This window comes from Aptenodytes patagonicus, chromosome Z, assembly GCF_965638725.1.
Source record: "Aptenodytes patagonicus chromosome Z, bAptPat1.pri.cur, whole genome shotgun sequence".
In the NCBI taxonomy this organism is placed as follows: domain Eukaryota; kingdom Metazoa; phylum Chordata; class Aves; order Sphenisciformes; family Spheniscidae; genus Aptenodytes; species Aptenodytes patagonicus.
In genome coordinates, this window is record NC_134982.1 from 87,407,361 (window position 1) to 87,421,151 (window position 13,791).

General features: G+C 48.9%; 1 protein-coding gene across 1 annotated transcript in view; it reads right to left on the reverse strand.

Moving 5' to 3' along the window:
- Positions 1-1,487: 1,487 nt before the first annotated feature.
- The window catches only part of ARB2A (ARB2 cotranscriptional regulator A), a 276,984-nt gene continuing 264,680 nt past the window's right edge, over positions 1,488-13,791 (reverse strand). The window contains exon 11 of the mRNA XM_076361993.1: positions 1,488-2,515. Coding sequence (XP_076218108.1) covers positions 2,373-2,515 — 143 coding nt within the window. The 3' untranslated portion in view covers positions 1,488-2,372. The remainder of the gene's footprint in view (positions 2,516-13,791) is intronic.

Below are 13,791 nucleotides of genomic sequence, written 5' to 3' on the forward strand. Positions count from 1 at the left end.
GAGGTCCTGTTTGCAAACACCCCCCCCCCCCCCTCGCCCCGCCTCGCGTGTTTTCCCAGGCGGGGGAAGCTGCCGCCCGCGCAGCCCCACGCTACCCACCAGGGACCGCGGCTCCCGCGGAGCTCGGCGCGGGGACACAGAGCGCGCAAGGAGGAGAGAAAAGAGCATCTTTATTTTTTTGTTCCGTGCAAGCGGAGAAGCACCAGTGGCGAGGACCCCCCGGTGCTTTACGGCCCCCTACAGAAGCGGTAACGCCAGCCGGGCCGGGGCACGGTAAAGAAAAAGCCTTAGAAAAAGGGCAATCGTTACAGTAGAAATTTTTGTACACTTCGTTTCTCATCGACACTTAAAAAAATAGATCCGTTCGCGCGACATGCGGCACCCCGGAGACCCCCATCTCCCCTTCCCGGCGATGGGGAAGGTGGTGGTGGTGGGACAAACCTCCCCCGGCCTCCCCGGCTGTGGGAAGAAGCACAGAAACCCAAAACACGCGATGTAAACGCCCTCCTTCCCCCCGAAACACACGGGGACCGGAGGGCTGCGATGGACACAGGCCTGGGGGGGCGGGGGGCTGCAGACCCCCACGCTGGGGGGGTCAGGCCGGCCGCAGGCAGCAGCATCCCCCGACGGGGAAGGAAGGCGGCGACCGAGGAAGGGAGGGGGGGAGCCGGCTGCAGACCTCTCCCCCCAGCAACAGGTTCCCCTCCGGGAAGAAAAACCGCCGGGCGCGGATTTTGCGCTGCCCTCCGCCTAGGCACGGCCTGACACCACCACCACCACCCCCCCGCCCGGGGCCGAGGGGGGGGGATGGTTGGAAAGGGGAGAGGTTAAATGCTGCGAGGTGGCTGGAGCCGGGGGCGGGGGGGGGTGTGTGTGGGAGGGAAACCCTGCTGCCGGTAGGAGCAGGCAGGGATGCGAGCGCTCCGCGGGTGCGGAGAGCCCCCCGGCCGGAGGATTTCGGCCCAAACCCGGCCGAGTTTCCCCTTGCGCCCCTCCATGGGCACCGCTGCCTTTCCTCCGCGGCGGAGGGGGGGGTACCCCCCGCTCCGGCACCACCTCATTTTAACGTCCTCCCCCCCCCCCCCCCCGCCATTCCCGGCCCCCGGCTGCGGGATAGGAAACATTACATGGCGGGGGGTGGGATGGGGTGGGACGGGGGGGTCCCAAACCCATGTGTTCGAGTGTTGCCTCCTCGGCACTAACAGCATCAGAGGCGAGGCGGGCAGGGCCATTGAAGAAAAGATCACTTTAATTTAGCATCATCAACACTAAAGGAGCTTAATTAGCGCGCTCGCTCGCCGGGCACGCTATCAGGCACGTCTTGTCGCTTATCAGACGTTTCAGCGGAGAAAAGCTGCCGACAGCGACAGTGGTGGCTACAGCCGCATCCCCCCCCCTGCCCCACGCGAGGCGCGGGGTCCCCACGCAGGGCGGCCCCGCCGGCCGTCCCCGTCCCCCCCCCGTCCCCCTCAGCCCCCCGGCGCCTGGGAAAGCGGGGACAGACCCTCGAGCTTAAGGAAAAAGGGAATAACCAGGGGACGGCAAGTCATTACAAACCCGGCATATGAGAACGGAAGCATCTTTGCGCTTAAAAATAAACAGGAAAATGTGCAATGTGTCTCTTTTTTTTTTTTTTTTTTTTGCTGTCATATTTCACAGTGCGATCCAGCTAGTTAATGAATAGGCATTTTTTTTAAAGTGGAGCTTTCAAAAGGAAGAGAAGATCTACAGATAATGCCATTGATCTGGCAGGAGGAGAAAATCTCTACAACAAAGGGGCTTTCCCATAAATCTGGACCAAACTTCTTGGACCCTCCTACCAGCAGAAAATGAGAGTCAAGAGTTGATCCCACTTGGTCCCAGAGAAAGAGAAGGCTATTGGGTGTAAAATCACAGGCTGGTTAGCACTTCTGAGTTAGAGCCGTCTTTAAGAAAGAGTAATTCCAATTTTGTTCTGTCGCAAAAGAGAAGGAAGCAGCAAAAAACCCTGCAGGCAGTAGGACCACAACGAAGCTGTTAAATTCTGGCATCAGCTTGGTGCAGGGCTATGTCAGGGCAATTAGAGCTGCACCATGCTGCACTGTGCAGTACCACTGTCAGCCTTAATCTGCGCGCTGATGGGCAGCACGAAATCCAAGTTACAGCCCACAGGAAGCACAACCAGTGAACCCATATTGCTTTGACAGTTGCACTCATCTAGAAATAATGCAAAACGCTATTTAGATGTATACATCACGACCCTGTGCTCTAGGAAGAAAACAATCTAATGAGGGGCTGGGAGACTGCTTGCAGAAAACAAGCAGCAAAGAGGTTGGTGGTGTTTTGTTGTTTTGTTTTTGTCGTGGTTTTTCTTTTTTTTTCCTCCCCTCCTTTTACAATTCTTCGTATTTTATCCTGTTGGAGCGCCGCGTTGGGGTTGGTTTCACCGAGCTGTTCTTCGCCTCCACCGCCTCCCTGAAGAACTTGAAAATAGATGGAAAACTCTTCCAGGAAGTTAGTTCATGGCGTTCTGTACCTGCAAAATACAAAGGTGACAGTTTGACTGGGGGTCGTCTCGCTGCTGCCGGCCCCGCTCGCAGGGGTGTTGATGCAAAACCCGGGGAGGCCATACAACCGCTGGCAGCTGGTCCGGGGGGAGCCCGGGGCGGGGGGTCGGGGCTGCCCTGCTGCTGAGCTCGGGGGCAGCTGGGCAGGAACAACCATGCGCACACATACACAGAGACACGCAGACAGACGTCCACATGCACGGCCACACGGATGAGAGATCCTGAACGCATCCCGGGCCCGGGAAAGTGAGACCCCCCGAAGCACCCTGTTGAGTAAGGCTTCGTTAAAGCACCTCACCTGTTCCGCCTAACTTGGAAAAGAAAGTGTCTGCTTTTCAGGGCTGGTGTGCTTTGTACTATTTCTTTTTCGTTTTACATCGCTTTTAGCCTGATACACGCATTTTTAACCGAAAGAGAACACCTGACCTGAACAACAACCGACGCATCACGAAGGCATCCTTCGTGCACCCTTTCCCAACAAGCCCATACACGATATTGAGGCAGTAAAGTGGACCTTTCCTGCTTATCTCTTCCCTCTGCATACAGATTCACCTCTATCTCTTTCTTTTTGGTGGGCGCTTCTATTGTTTTTACAAGTGTCTCCTTCAACGCCTGGCGCATTTGCCTTATTTAAACAAAAAAAACCCCCACAACAACCCCCAAAACAAAACCAAGGCGATGGAGATAGGGAACCAAGGGCTGTGAAAGAGTTGGGACCTCTTCCTGGGTAACCCAATTATGCGGAGATGCTGCCTGGAAGTCTCTGGATCCTGGGCCTCCGTTTGATACTTTAACATTGTTAATGATAATTCTTTAGTCTGTAATAGTAGGTCATTGCTATGGTTACTCTACAATGGTGCAACACTTCGCTTTCCCCTTCAGCTATTCGCTGAGACCCGGTAACCACATTTGTTGCCTAGCAACAGTTTTGTGACAGTATCACAATCTGGGGGTGACAACAATGAAGGACACGGTGGCCGTGGCCTGCTCGGCGGAGAGGGATGCCGCGCGGGGCGGCCGACGGTCCCTGGGGGACGTGGGGCGGCCGACGGTCCCCGGGGATGTGGGGAGGTCGCCCTGGAGGGATGCTTTGGCACGGCGCTGCCCGCACGCCCGCCTTTACGCCCCTGCCGGGACCCTCACCCCCATGTACCCATCCTTGCTGCGTCCTTGGTGGCTCCACGCACGCCGTCCCCTCCAGAAAGTCTTTGATGGAGGCGCTACCCGTCACGTCTCCCTCCCCCGCTCACTCACAGGCAGCCATCAGACAAGCTCCTCCAAAAAAGCCCTCTACAGAAAGACACCACTTCCCACACAAAGAGACGTTTTTGTACAAAGAGGATCCACGTCACGCGCACACACAGATTTCCCCTCCCCCCCCCCCCCCCCCCCGCCTTCGTTGTATGGAGACCATTCATGACATCTTACACAAATTTCCCAGAGACACCTTTTATACAAACACGTTCCACCTCCGAATTCACCCATCCTTGTGCAAACCCTCTTTGCTGGGAGGCGGTCTGTCATACATGGCAGGTGGCTTTCAAGACAGACCATCTACCCCCTCCCCTGCGGAGAGCCACCCCATACCCACACTCGCCCAACGCTCGTCCCCCACCTCGGGGTCATCCCGTTCTCAGAGGCCTCCCACCGCAGCAGAAGGATAAAGCTCCCCTTTCCAGCACAACAACCTGCAGCCTAGCAGACCTGTCCCTCGGGTTACGGCATGGTTGGCTACGCTACGATTGCCCGCTGCCACCACGCAATGACACCAGCAAAGACGTCATCTACCGAAGCTGGTTTTACGGAGGGACAGGCTGTCCTAGCACACCCCCAGGACACTCCTGCACAGGTAGCCCTCCTCACACACCTGTGTCACAGCACACGGTAACATCACGTTGAGCCCCCCGAGGCAAAATGTCTTCCCGTGCGGCTTTCTGGGCCCTACAAGGACACCTCCCACGCAAACACGTCTCTCGCTCCTGCCTGCCTGCGTCCGTCTCCTCCCGTCTCGATCGTATTCATCCTCATTAATATCCACTGGATTAAATCAGATGAAAATATAGCCAGTGAACATTATGCTGTTTCCCCCCCCCCTTTCTTTATTTTTCTTTCAACAACCTCCCTCCTCTGTGAAAGGGCCATCCAGAAACAAAAAATGACAAAACAATAAGTTTCTGAAGCCTCCCCGTCCCTTTCTCCGTCCTGCCTTCTCCCATGCACTCTCCTCATGTCCTCAAGAGAGATCAGGCTTACATTCACTGGTGTTACTGAAACTGATTAACCTACAGCTTTCCCGTAGCAACCCCTCCCAGCCCACCCCTCTCAAAAAACAATTCAAGCTTTGAGTCTAGAGGGACTCAATGATTCAGCGGTCTAAAGCAATTTTAACACTCCCTATTTTCCCTTTCCTAGTAACAATCTTACTGACAGATGAACAATTTCCCTGGTGATAAAATCACTACAATGGCTATTTAGTTTCCAGGATTATGATGATTCTTTGCTTGATTAATATTGCAATAAGAAAAGCTTGCCAAGTATCTGCCTTGGCCCTTTATAGTCATTTAAAGGTCAAATTTTGTCCTTAGGTATTCACATTCAACTACTACTAAAGGGAGAGCCCTGAAAATTTAACAGTGCACAGACTGTGCATTTATGATTTATATACCAGAGGCTCAGAAAATTAGACAGAAGCAAGAGGAGTTATGTCCTAAGGGCGATGACAGAATTGGCCATAAGGTTTTCGCCAGAGGAAAAATATCATTGATGACTGCAATCTCAATTGTGTATTTAGTAGCAGACAAATCTAAATTAAATGCATGAGCAGCCATCTATTTTTTGATAGAAAGAATCGTTTGTGAGAGTCGGATAATAACAAGCAGTTGTACTAAAGCCAAGGTCCTCTAAGGTATATACACCCTCAGCGCTCACTAATTTCAATGGCCGTGATGCTAAACTGCATGATTCAATATACCGTATTAAGTGGCGGGTTGTCGCACAATGTATAGTGATTTCAGACATTAATTCTTTGAGAAATCTTAGGAGCATGTTGCAATAAAATGACATATAAAAACTGTTAAGTGTGGGAGACAGCTAGAACATCCTAAAATATGCTAAGGCTACAGTCGCAGAAGAAAAAAAAATCAATCCCCCCTGCTCCCAGCCCCACAAAGAGAACTGAGAAATGCCATAAAAGCAGAGCGACCTCCCAGTTGCGAGCATGGAAAGAGGTAGGGAGAACTGGATGTGTATTTTGACATGTACAGAACATCATCGGAAAGGAGCTCCAAAGAGAAGTTGGATCCAATAATGCGTGAGGTGAAACGAGTAATGACTGTAAAACGGTGAACAAGTTTCAGAATCAATTTACCCACCACCACAAAGAGATATCGACAATTAGAAATAATGAAGACTCGCCAATACAATTGTTGATACAAAAAAATCAGGTAAGGGAATACTTGCAAAAATGTAATATACAAATCATCAGGTCTGGATGACACGCATCTGAGGGTCTTCAGGGAATCAGTTAATGAACTTGCTGAACTACCGGCAATTATTTCTGAGAATTCATGCACAATCAGGTAGGCACCAGAGGGCTGGGGTGGGGGTGGGAAGAAAAACAACGCTAATTTGAGAAAAGGAGGATTAAATGAAACTACCGTGCGTAAAATTTACCTTTGAATATTAGTAAAGTAAGAGATCAACGTGAAAAAAAAATCACAAGTGCCTCTAGGGCAACAGGAGCCTTAGAACAGAACAGACTCAGATTTGACAAGAACAGATAAAAACCAAACTTGACCACTTTATTGAATCACAAAGATCAGCAGGTGAGAGACTTATCCATTGCCGTGTCTTTCCACATAGGTCAGCCCGACAACTTGGGGGTGGTGGGAACCTGGGGAATCACTTACGACGGGTTATGACCTTCACCGCTCTAACGGCCTGCGGTCGCCCTTACCTCTTGTTTGCAAATGAGTCGCTTTGCTTCAGCCAAGGAGACCTCACGATACTTGAGATTTATGGTAAGGCAGCTCCCAGCTGTGCGGTGCCGTGCCCGCGCCGGCTCCAGCTGCGAGCAGCACGTCCACCAGCACCCACAGTGCATGTGGCATCTCTGCAGGCTGGGTCCAGACTCAGCACCTCATCTCAACTCATCTCATCGCTGTTCCTCGCCGGGTCGCAGTTCGGGACTCTGCTCTCCGCAATTACTACCGCAAGTCTGGAGCAGCATCACGGTTCATCAGGTTCACTACATTTCAGCTGAAGAAAGGTGTAACTGTGCATCTATGAGACAACATACAGTAGCTCAGAATGTCTTGGAAACTAAGCGCTGGTGCACTTCTTGGGAAGTGGCTACAGCATCGGGAAGACAAACAATAAGTAACGATACGAGGTTGAAAATACACCTATGAGGTCCCAGAGGGATTGGTATTAAGGCTTAAGTCTTTTAAACATGGTTATTAGCGATCTGAAAGAATAATGAGAGCACTTATTAGGTAACTAGATTAATTAGCAGATGATATATTGAATAGGAGATAGAGCAAACATAAGAAGGGACAGAGAAATAATCATTAAAAAAGGGCAGCCTAAATGGGTAGGAAAAATAAGGAAGGAGAATAGCAAAAAATGAAACTGGGATTGGTGCCTGCAGGGGCGGCCGTGCAACAGAACCGAGCGAACGATCCCAGTGGCCATTTGCACGCACGTGTGCAAACGCGTTTTCGCCGCCTCCCCTTTCCACTTCCACTCAGGAAAAGCAGCTCTTCACCCAGCGGGGCCGACGAACTCCTCCGTCTGAAACCACCGTACCCGCGGAGGGAAGGAGCTCTGCAAGCCCCATAATTCACTCTTGCAGAGCGATTACCGGCTGTGCGGGACAAAGGTGCCCTCCTCCGGCGCCTGCCCACTGCGCCGGACAAAAGCCTCCTCCCGCGGTGCTCAGAAGATGCGTGGCACAATGGTGGCCCCCCGCCGCGTTTACAAGATGTGTGGGACAAAGGTTTCCCATGCTGCACAGGAGCCGAGAGAGATCTCCGTACGCGCCTCCGCGCTGAAATATTTCTGCAGAGAAAAGTTTCCAGGTTGAAAGGTTTCTCCACAGATATTAGCCACAGGGCTGACCTCCGGTCTGCGTCTCTAAGTGGCGGCTCGTCTTTAAATAGCGCGGGCTTCAAAATGAATTGAGGGTGCTCCACGCCTCGGGGTTCAGTCCCCGTTGGGTCGGAGAGCGTTGCTGCTCTTCACCAACCGTCTTGCTCAGCGGATGGTTTGCAATTGATTTCAGCGGGAGCGAGCTCTGTCCCTGCGGTCGCGGTCCACGCCGAGGCCCTGCCATGCTGCAAAATGTTAATGCCAGTTTTGGGCAGGACATTGGCTTTGCAATCTTGTCCCCAAACGTTGGCAGCGGTTGCTTTAACATTTATGATTTAAGCTACACCAATACAAAAGGCCCTAAGCCTCATCAAAACTTGATTTGGATGGTTCAAAGGGTGAAATGCAGCCTTTTGGGGGGCATTTGCACGAACACAAGCACTTTAGAACTTACTACACGTGTTTTATCGTTATTTCCGTAACTCTGAGAAGCAACACAATTCATTCTTCCTTTACAAATAAATGAAGAAATAAGCCAGCCCCTTCTGACCTGGGAATGTGAGTGCGATATGCCTTTCAGAAAGGAATTTTCCTCCTGAAAGTTATGAATCAATGGAAATTTCTTTCTTTACACACACACACACACACACACACACTGAAGTCTTCATATAAGACTTTAATTCCTAGGTACGTAATTCTGTAATTCTGTAACTCTGTAGTACCGTAACGGTATGTTCAAATCTGAATTTATGTGTGAGAAAAAGACACTTCCTGCCTCTGCTGCATCCATCTTTCTGGACGCTATTAAATGACTTCTGTATCACACAGTTATTTCTAAACAGGAATTTAACTTTTTTGTACCTTTGAGAGCATCAAACATTATCAAGAATGAAAGAACTAGTTTTAATTCATAAGGTTTCTCCATTTAGGATTCCTGGATCCTATGGATCTGCACAGGAAGAAATTACTGTGTCTGTTGTGACTATTTTGCTCTGCTGATATAAACCTCCAGGTCTTAAACCCCAAAACAGAAGAAGCTCTCAGAGTTTTGTCAGTAAAGCTAAGGAAAAAGGAGATTAAAAAAATATATCTTGCTTAAAATCACTAGATACTTCTGACAGGGAGGATGAGAGCTTCAGGAAAAATTGGGACAGAGTCCATTAGCTCAAGAGCTTTGAGAACCAATGACCTTAGGAGCTTCTGCATATGCGCTTCTAGACATTGCAATGGTAAAGAAAGGTTAAAAGCTTAGGCGAAATTAAGAGACAAGCCATACACCAATTAATGAAATGGAAGAAGTGATTTCTGAAGGGACATTAAAAAAACCAAAAACAAACCCCAAACCTTGGTGTGTTTAGTTTGGCTAAGAAGTAATAGTTTGTGGAGTCATGGGCATGATAATAATCTAAAAGCAACTGCATAGGGAAATGAATTCTTTGGAGGAGCCAAGAGGGAAGAAACAGAAATCTGAAGAAATGAAATACAGCTTATAAAGGGGGCTTAGACACACAGTAAGCTGGTTTAGATGCAATATTCATCCAAGGAAAATTGTGGGAACCTTTGTGGCAATGTTAGAGAATAGACTACACATACTAAAGATGTTTTATACTTGGTTATTATCTCCTGTGACACAGACCAGTGTTTATTTTTGTTGGACATTTATTATCTCTAATATCTTTAGTGGGATGGTGGAAACAGAGCAACAAGCATCCCGCCAACCCAGGATAAAGATTACCTCTGAACTCCCATACTCGCAATCAGCTTTTTTCCACCCCTTGTGTTTTACAACACACAAACTACTCACAAGAAGCAAGTGGTTTAAAAAGGTGACAAAATATTTAATAAATTCCTCTTGCCCTGCAAGCAACAGACGCAAAGATTCACGCAAAAACTCAGTGCAAGCAAGGTTTGCAAAGCAGGAAAGAGACAGGAGACTAACACAGCTGTCATTTTTCACCACTCTTCATTAAATATTAAGGGCAGTCCCATGAGCGCGGGTCATTTGTTTGCTGCTCTGTGCACTAACTGGCCAAATAACTCGAAGTTGTAAGGTCGTTCCCTCCTGAGCACAGGTTACCAAAAGTCAGGTCATTTTTTGGGTCACCAAAAGTAAAGTAATTTTCTTTTGAGCATATATAAAAAAAAAAGAAAAAAAAAAAGATATCAAATAGCTATAGGGCCTTCCCAGTAAGAACCAGGCAGTGCCCTGCGTCCAGGACAGAACTGCTGTTAATACCAGCACAAATAGTCATAGCAATACAAATTGCACACAACTGCATTAAAAAAAAAAGGAAGGCATCGCCAACAGTTAAAAACGCAGGCTGATTAAATAGCATTTCGAGAGACAGAAGAGTTACGGGTTCTCAGGCTGTGGGCTGGTCTGAATTGCTGTTCTGGGGTGACTGGTCCTGAAAAGCAAATGTGTCCTTGGGTCCAAAATGTCACAAAAGGACTTTTGTGCAAACGGGCAGGAGTGCGGGCAAACCCACGTAGATCTGCTCTTATCTGTGCAACGAACGCCACGAGACGGGCTGGCCGTGGGCACCGGCGGAACAGACCAGGTGTGGGGCTGGATCCAGAACCCTTGAACAGCGGGAGAGCGGGGGGGGTTCCCCGGGTGTCCCCATTTGCATGAACACCTCTCCGAGGTGCCGCCCCTCCCAGCCCCGCTTTTGGAAGGGGAAAGGGAGAGACTCAGCCACCCGTCAAAGGACAAGGGCGGTGGGCAGGCAGGAGAGCTGCCACCAGCCAGCTGTAGATAAAGCAGCCCAAATTTGCACCGGGACCCTGGCTGTTCCCAGGCAACCGTGAGGATGAAGATGCACAATTGAAGCCTTCACCTTGGCATCGTTCAAGGACTGCCAAGCAAAAGGAAGCCACAATGAAAAACAACGAGCCCGCCAAAATTCACGCCAAGGTGGCGGTGGCGTTGCCTCCGTGAGAGCCTCGTGTGCGAATATCCCGCTTGCCAAACACCTGCGGCGCTGCCCTCCACCGTGAAAGGCAGCAAGAAAAATAGCCAGCTGGTGAGACACTGGATAAGCTCACGTCAGGCTTCCCGGGGATCCAGTTTGAAGGGAGAGGACGCTGACTTTGGGGCCATGCTATAGGCAAAGCCGCTGAATGCGTGCTCCCGGTGAAACGCCACGTGATGCTCGGGGGATGATCTGCCCCGTCAGCGTTACAGCATCCCACCCGTCACCGGCTGAATCAGACCTACAGCGCGTTACTGAACGACACTCTCGCAAGCAGCAATTTCAAACACAAGGAATGTTTGCAGGAGAGCAAGCCATTTCCTTGAAGAAGGGGTCTAGTATAGATGTGCTTCGTATTAAACAACTATAGATTTTAAAACTCATGTTAAAATGGTGTAGCATGCAGAGAGAAGTAGGCAAGGATTGAAGTTGTATCTGTGTATCTGTATATTTCTCTCTCTCTCTTTATCTGTCTCTATTTCTATCTCTATCTCTGTCTCTAGCTCTATATAATCCATATATCTCTATCTCTAGCTATATCTGTATCTATATCATCTGTATCTACACCTCTATCTATCTATCTAATCTATCTATCCATCCATCCATCCATCCATCCATCTATCTATCTATCCATCCATCCATCCATCCATCCATCTATCCATCCATCCATCCATCCATCCATCTATCTATCTATCTATCTATCTATCTATCTATCTATCTATCTATCTATCTATCCATATCTATAACTACACCTTTACCTGTATTTAAAGACAAATATGAAAATTCTTTACCTGTCAAATGCGAGATGGGATATTCAGGTTACATCTTACGAAGATGTTTTTGGGGTAAGAACCTACCTATGGAAGGTGCAGGATCTCACCACGGGAAGTTAAGAATAGATTAGACAACCACCTCTTGGGAATATTACGGATATAGCTGACCTCGCCCTTGGGAATGTGGACAAATTAGATAACTCCTTGAGTTTCTTTCTACCCAGCCCTGTCTTTTAATAGTCTGTGACTTTATTGGCTTTATTTGGGCAACATGTAAAGTTGATTGTATTCGCAGGGTACATCTCAGTAGCTCTGAAGCATTTGAATAACATACATTAGTGAGCTAACTAGATTTTTTAAATGTAGATGCATTTTTTCCTATCATGAATTAGAAAAAAAATTTTTATAAAATTGCACCCAAGAGCACAAATAAAGTATTTAGCATTTGAAAACCATCATTTTCTCAACCAGGAGAAAGGAAAATTATCTTTTAAATAAAGGAAGTTTTGACCTGCTCAAACCCCAACACTTCCCGAGAGAACACACATCCACATGGCTTCCTGGGCGAGACCGCTGAAAAACAAGTATTTAAGCTTTAAAGCTTCCACAGGTGATAAACCTGAAAAATACTAATTTACATGACAGATCTTAACACACTACAGCATCATACAAGCAGTCAGTTACATCTCTTTCTCCCCACTGCTTTGCAAGTCTAGCAGAGTTTTCTAAGGGAGAAGTCATCATTACCGTGCTTTTGCAGACCGGGAGGCTCAGCCGAGACCGGTGGCAGCACCAGGAACGGACCCGAGCTCTGCCGAGCCCAAGGCTGGAGCTCTGCTCACTGAGCAACGCTGCTGATGCTAACAAGCACGCAGCGTTTAAAAAATGTATTTAAACACATCTAAAACGTACCGCAGCAATACCTGTGAGTCAATTTAATTTGAAATGCTGGAGGGTGGATTTTTAAATCTGAGTTTATTCCAAAATCCCGCAGCTTTTCAGTGTTTATAGGGCAGAGACCTGAAGTGTAGCCCTCACTGGCAAGCTCTGCTAACCTGGGAGAGCGCTGCTTAGGCAAGTAGTTTCACTGATGACGGCAGGACTGGACGCGTGAAAGGACCGGGCGCTTAGAAAATAGCTACTCTCCGCAATGGTGTTTTATGATTATTTGTTCCTAATTAGTAATTGTGCCATCAAACATCCGGATGGAGAATTAATTATTGGAAATAATTCAGAAAACGCTGATGTCAGCTTACTTCAGTGAAGAATATCACAGATTTGTAAAACCCACCAAGCAAATGAAATTATGTAAATCACCCGAGGAACAGCTGTACCGGCAGCGTAAGCACGAACCGATCCGGCTTTGGCGCTTCCCAAAAGCACAGCAGCCAAGGCAACGCCATGGAAATGGCAGCGCCTGCACCCAGAGCAGCTGGAAGGGCATCAACGCTTTAAAATCCCGTGTTACGTGACGGTAGAGACACCCCACCTAATGAAGATGGAAAAAGGCCCCTAATCACTAGCAGGATAAGCACAGATTTGCAATTGCAATAAAGCAATTTTAAAGTAAAGCAGCTGAATATAATTTCCTCCCCTTTCACACCAGGAGCAGAGCTTGGAGACTGGCGTGGATGCCGATGCAGGCAGTCATGGAAGTAAAGAAGGTCTTTCCAGGGACAGGAACGAGCCCGTGTCTAAGGAACAAACTGCAATCGGAACGCTCGTGAGGTGTGAAGCATCGCAGCAAACGCCCAGTGTTGTTACGATTCAGCAACAATTTGAATTCATACATTGTAAGTCTTTAGTGAATAATTTAGCTCCCCCCCAGTGGAAAACGTTTATAATCTTCTGCGTAAGGAACATTTCAAAGGGATTTTTTTTTTTTTCCTGAAATTTCTGCTTGGATTATAGGGTCCTGTTGTATCTGTGTAGGCAAAGGATCACAGTCAACAGGAGCCCAGAGTATTTTCTGGGAAAGTACAGGAATAGTATTCACTAACCTGTCTGTTTCATTTTATGACTATCGCCATCGGCTGGTCCCAACCTAACCTAACTCAACCCAGCCCAACCCAACCCCTCCAACATGCCATTGCCACCATTCTTCTTCTGCCAGGTCCTCTGGTGCACACCATCCCAGGAAGGGCGGTTCCCCCCGATTTTCCTTCAGAGGCTGATTTTGTGATGGGTAAGAGGAAAAAAACGCAAGAAGCCAGGCGCTGCCTCTGCAATACCGGCTTTGCTCCTGGGGGAAACCTGAGCAAAACTCATCCGCAACTGGTCCTCCCCTCCTGACGGCTGCTGCTGCAGCACGGTGTAAACGGGGCGAGCAAAGGGAGGGCTGGGATGGGGCCGCCCACCCGCTTTCCTGCTCCCACTGGACACCTGCTCCAGGTGCCACCAGCTGCCGAA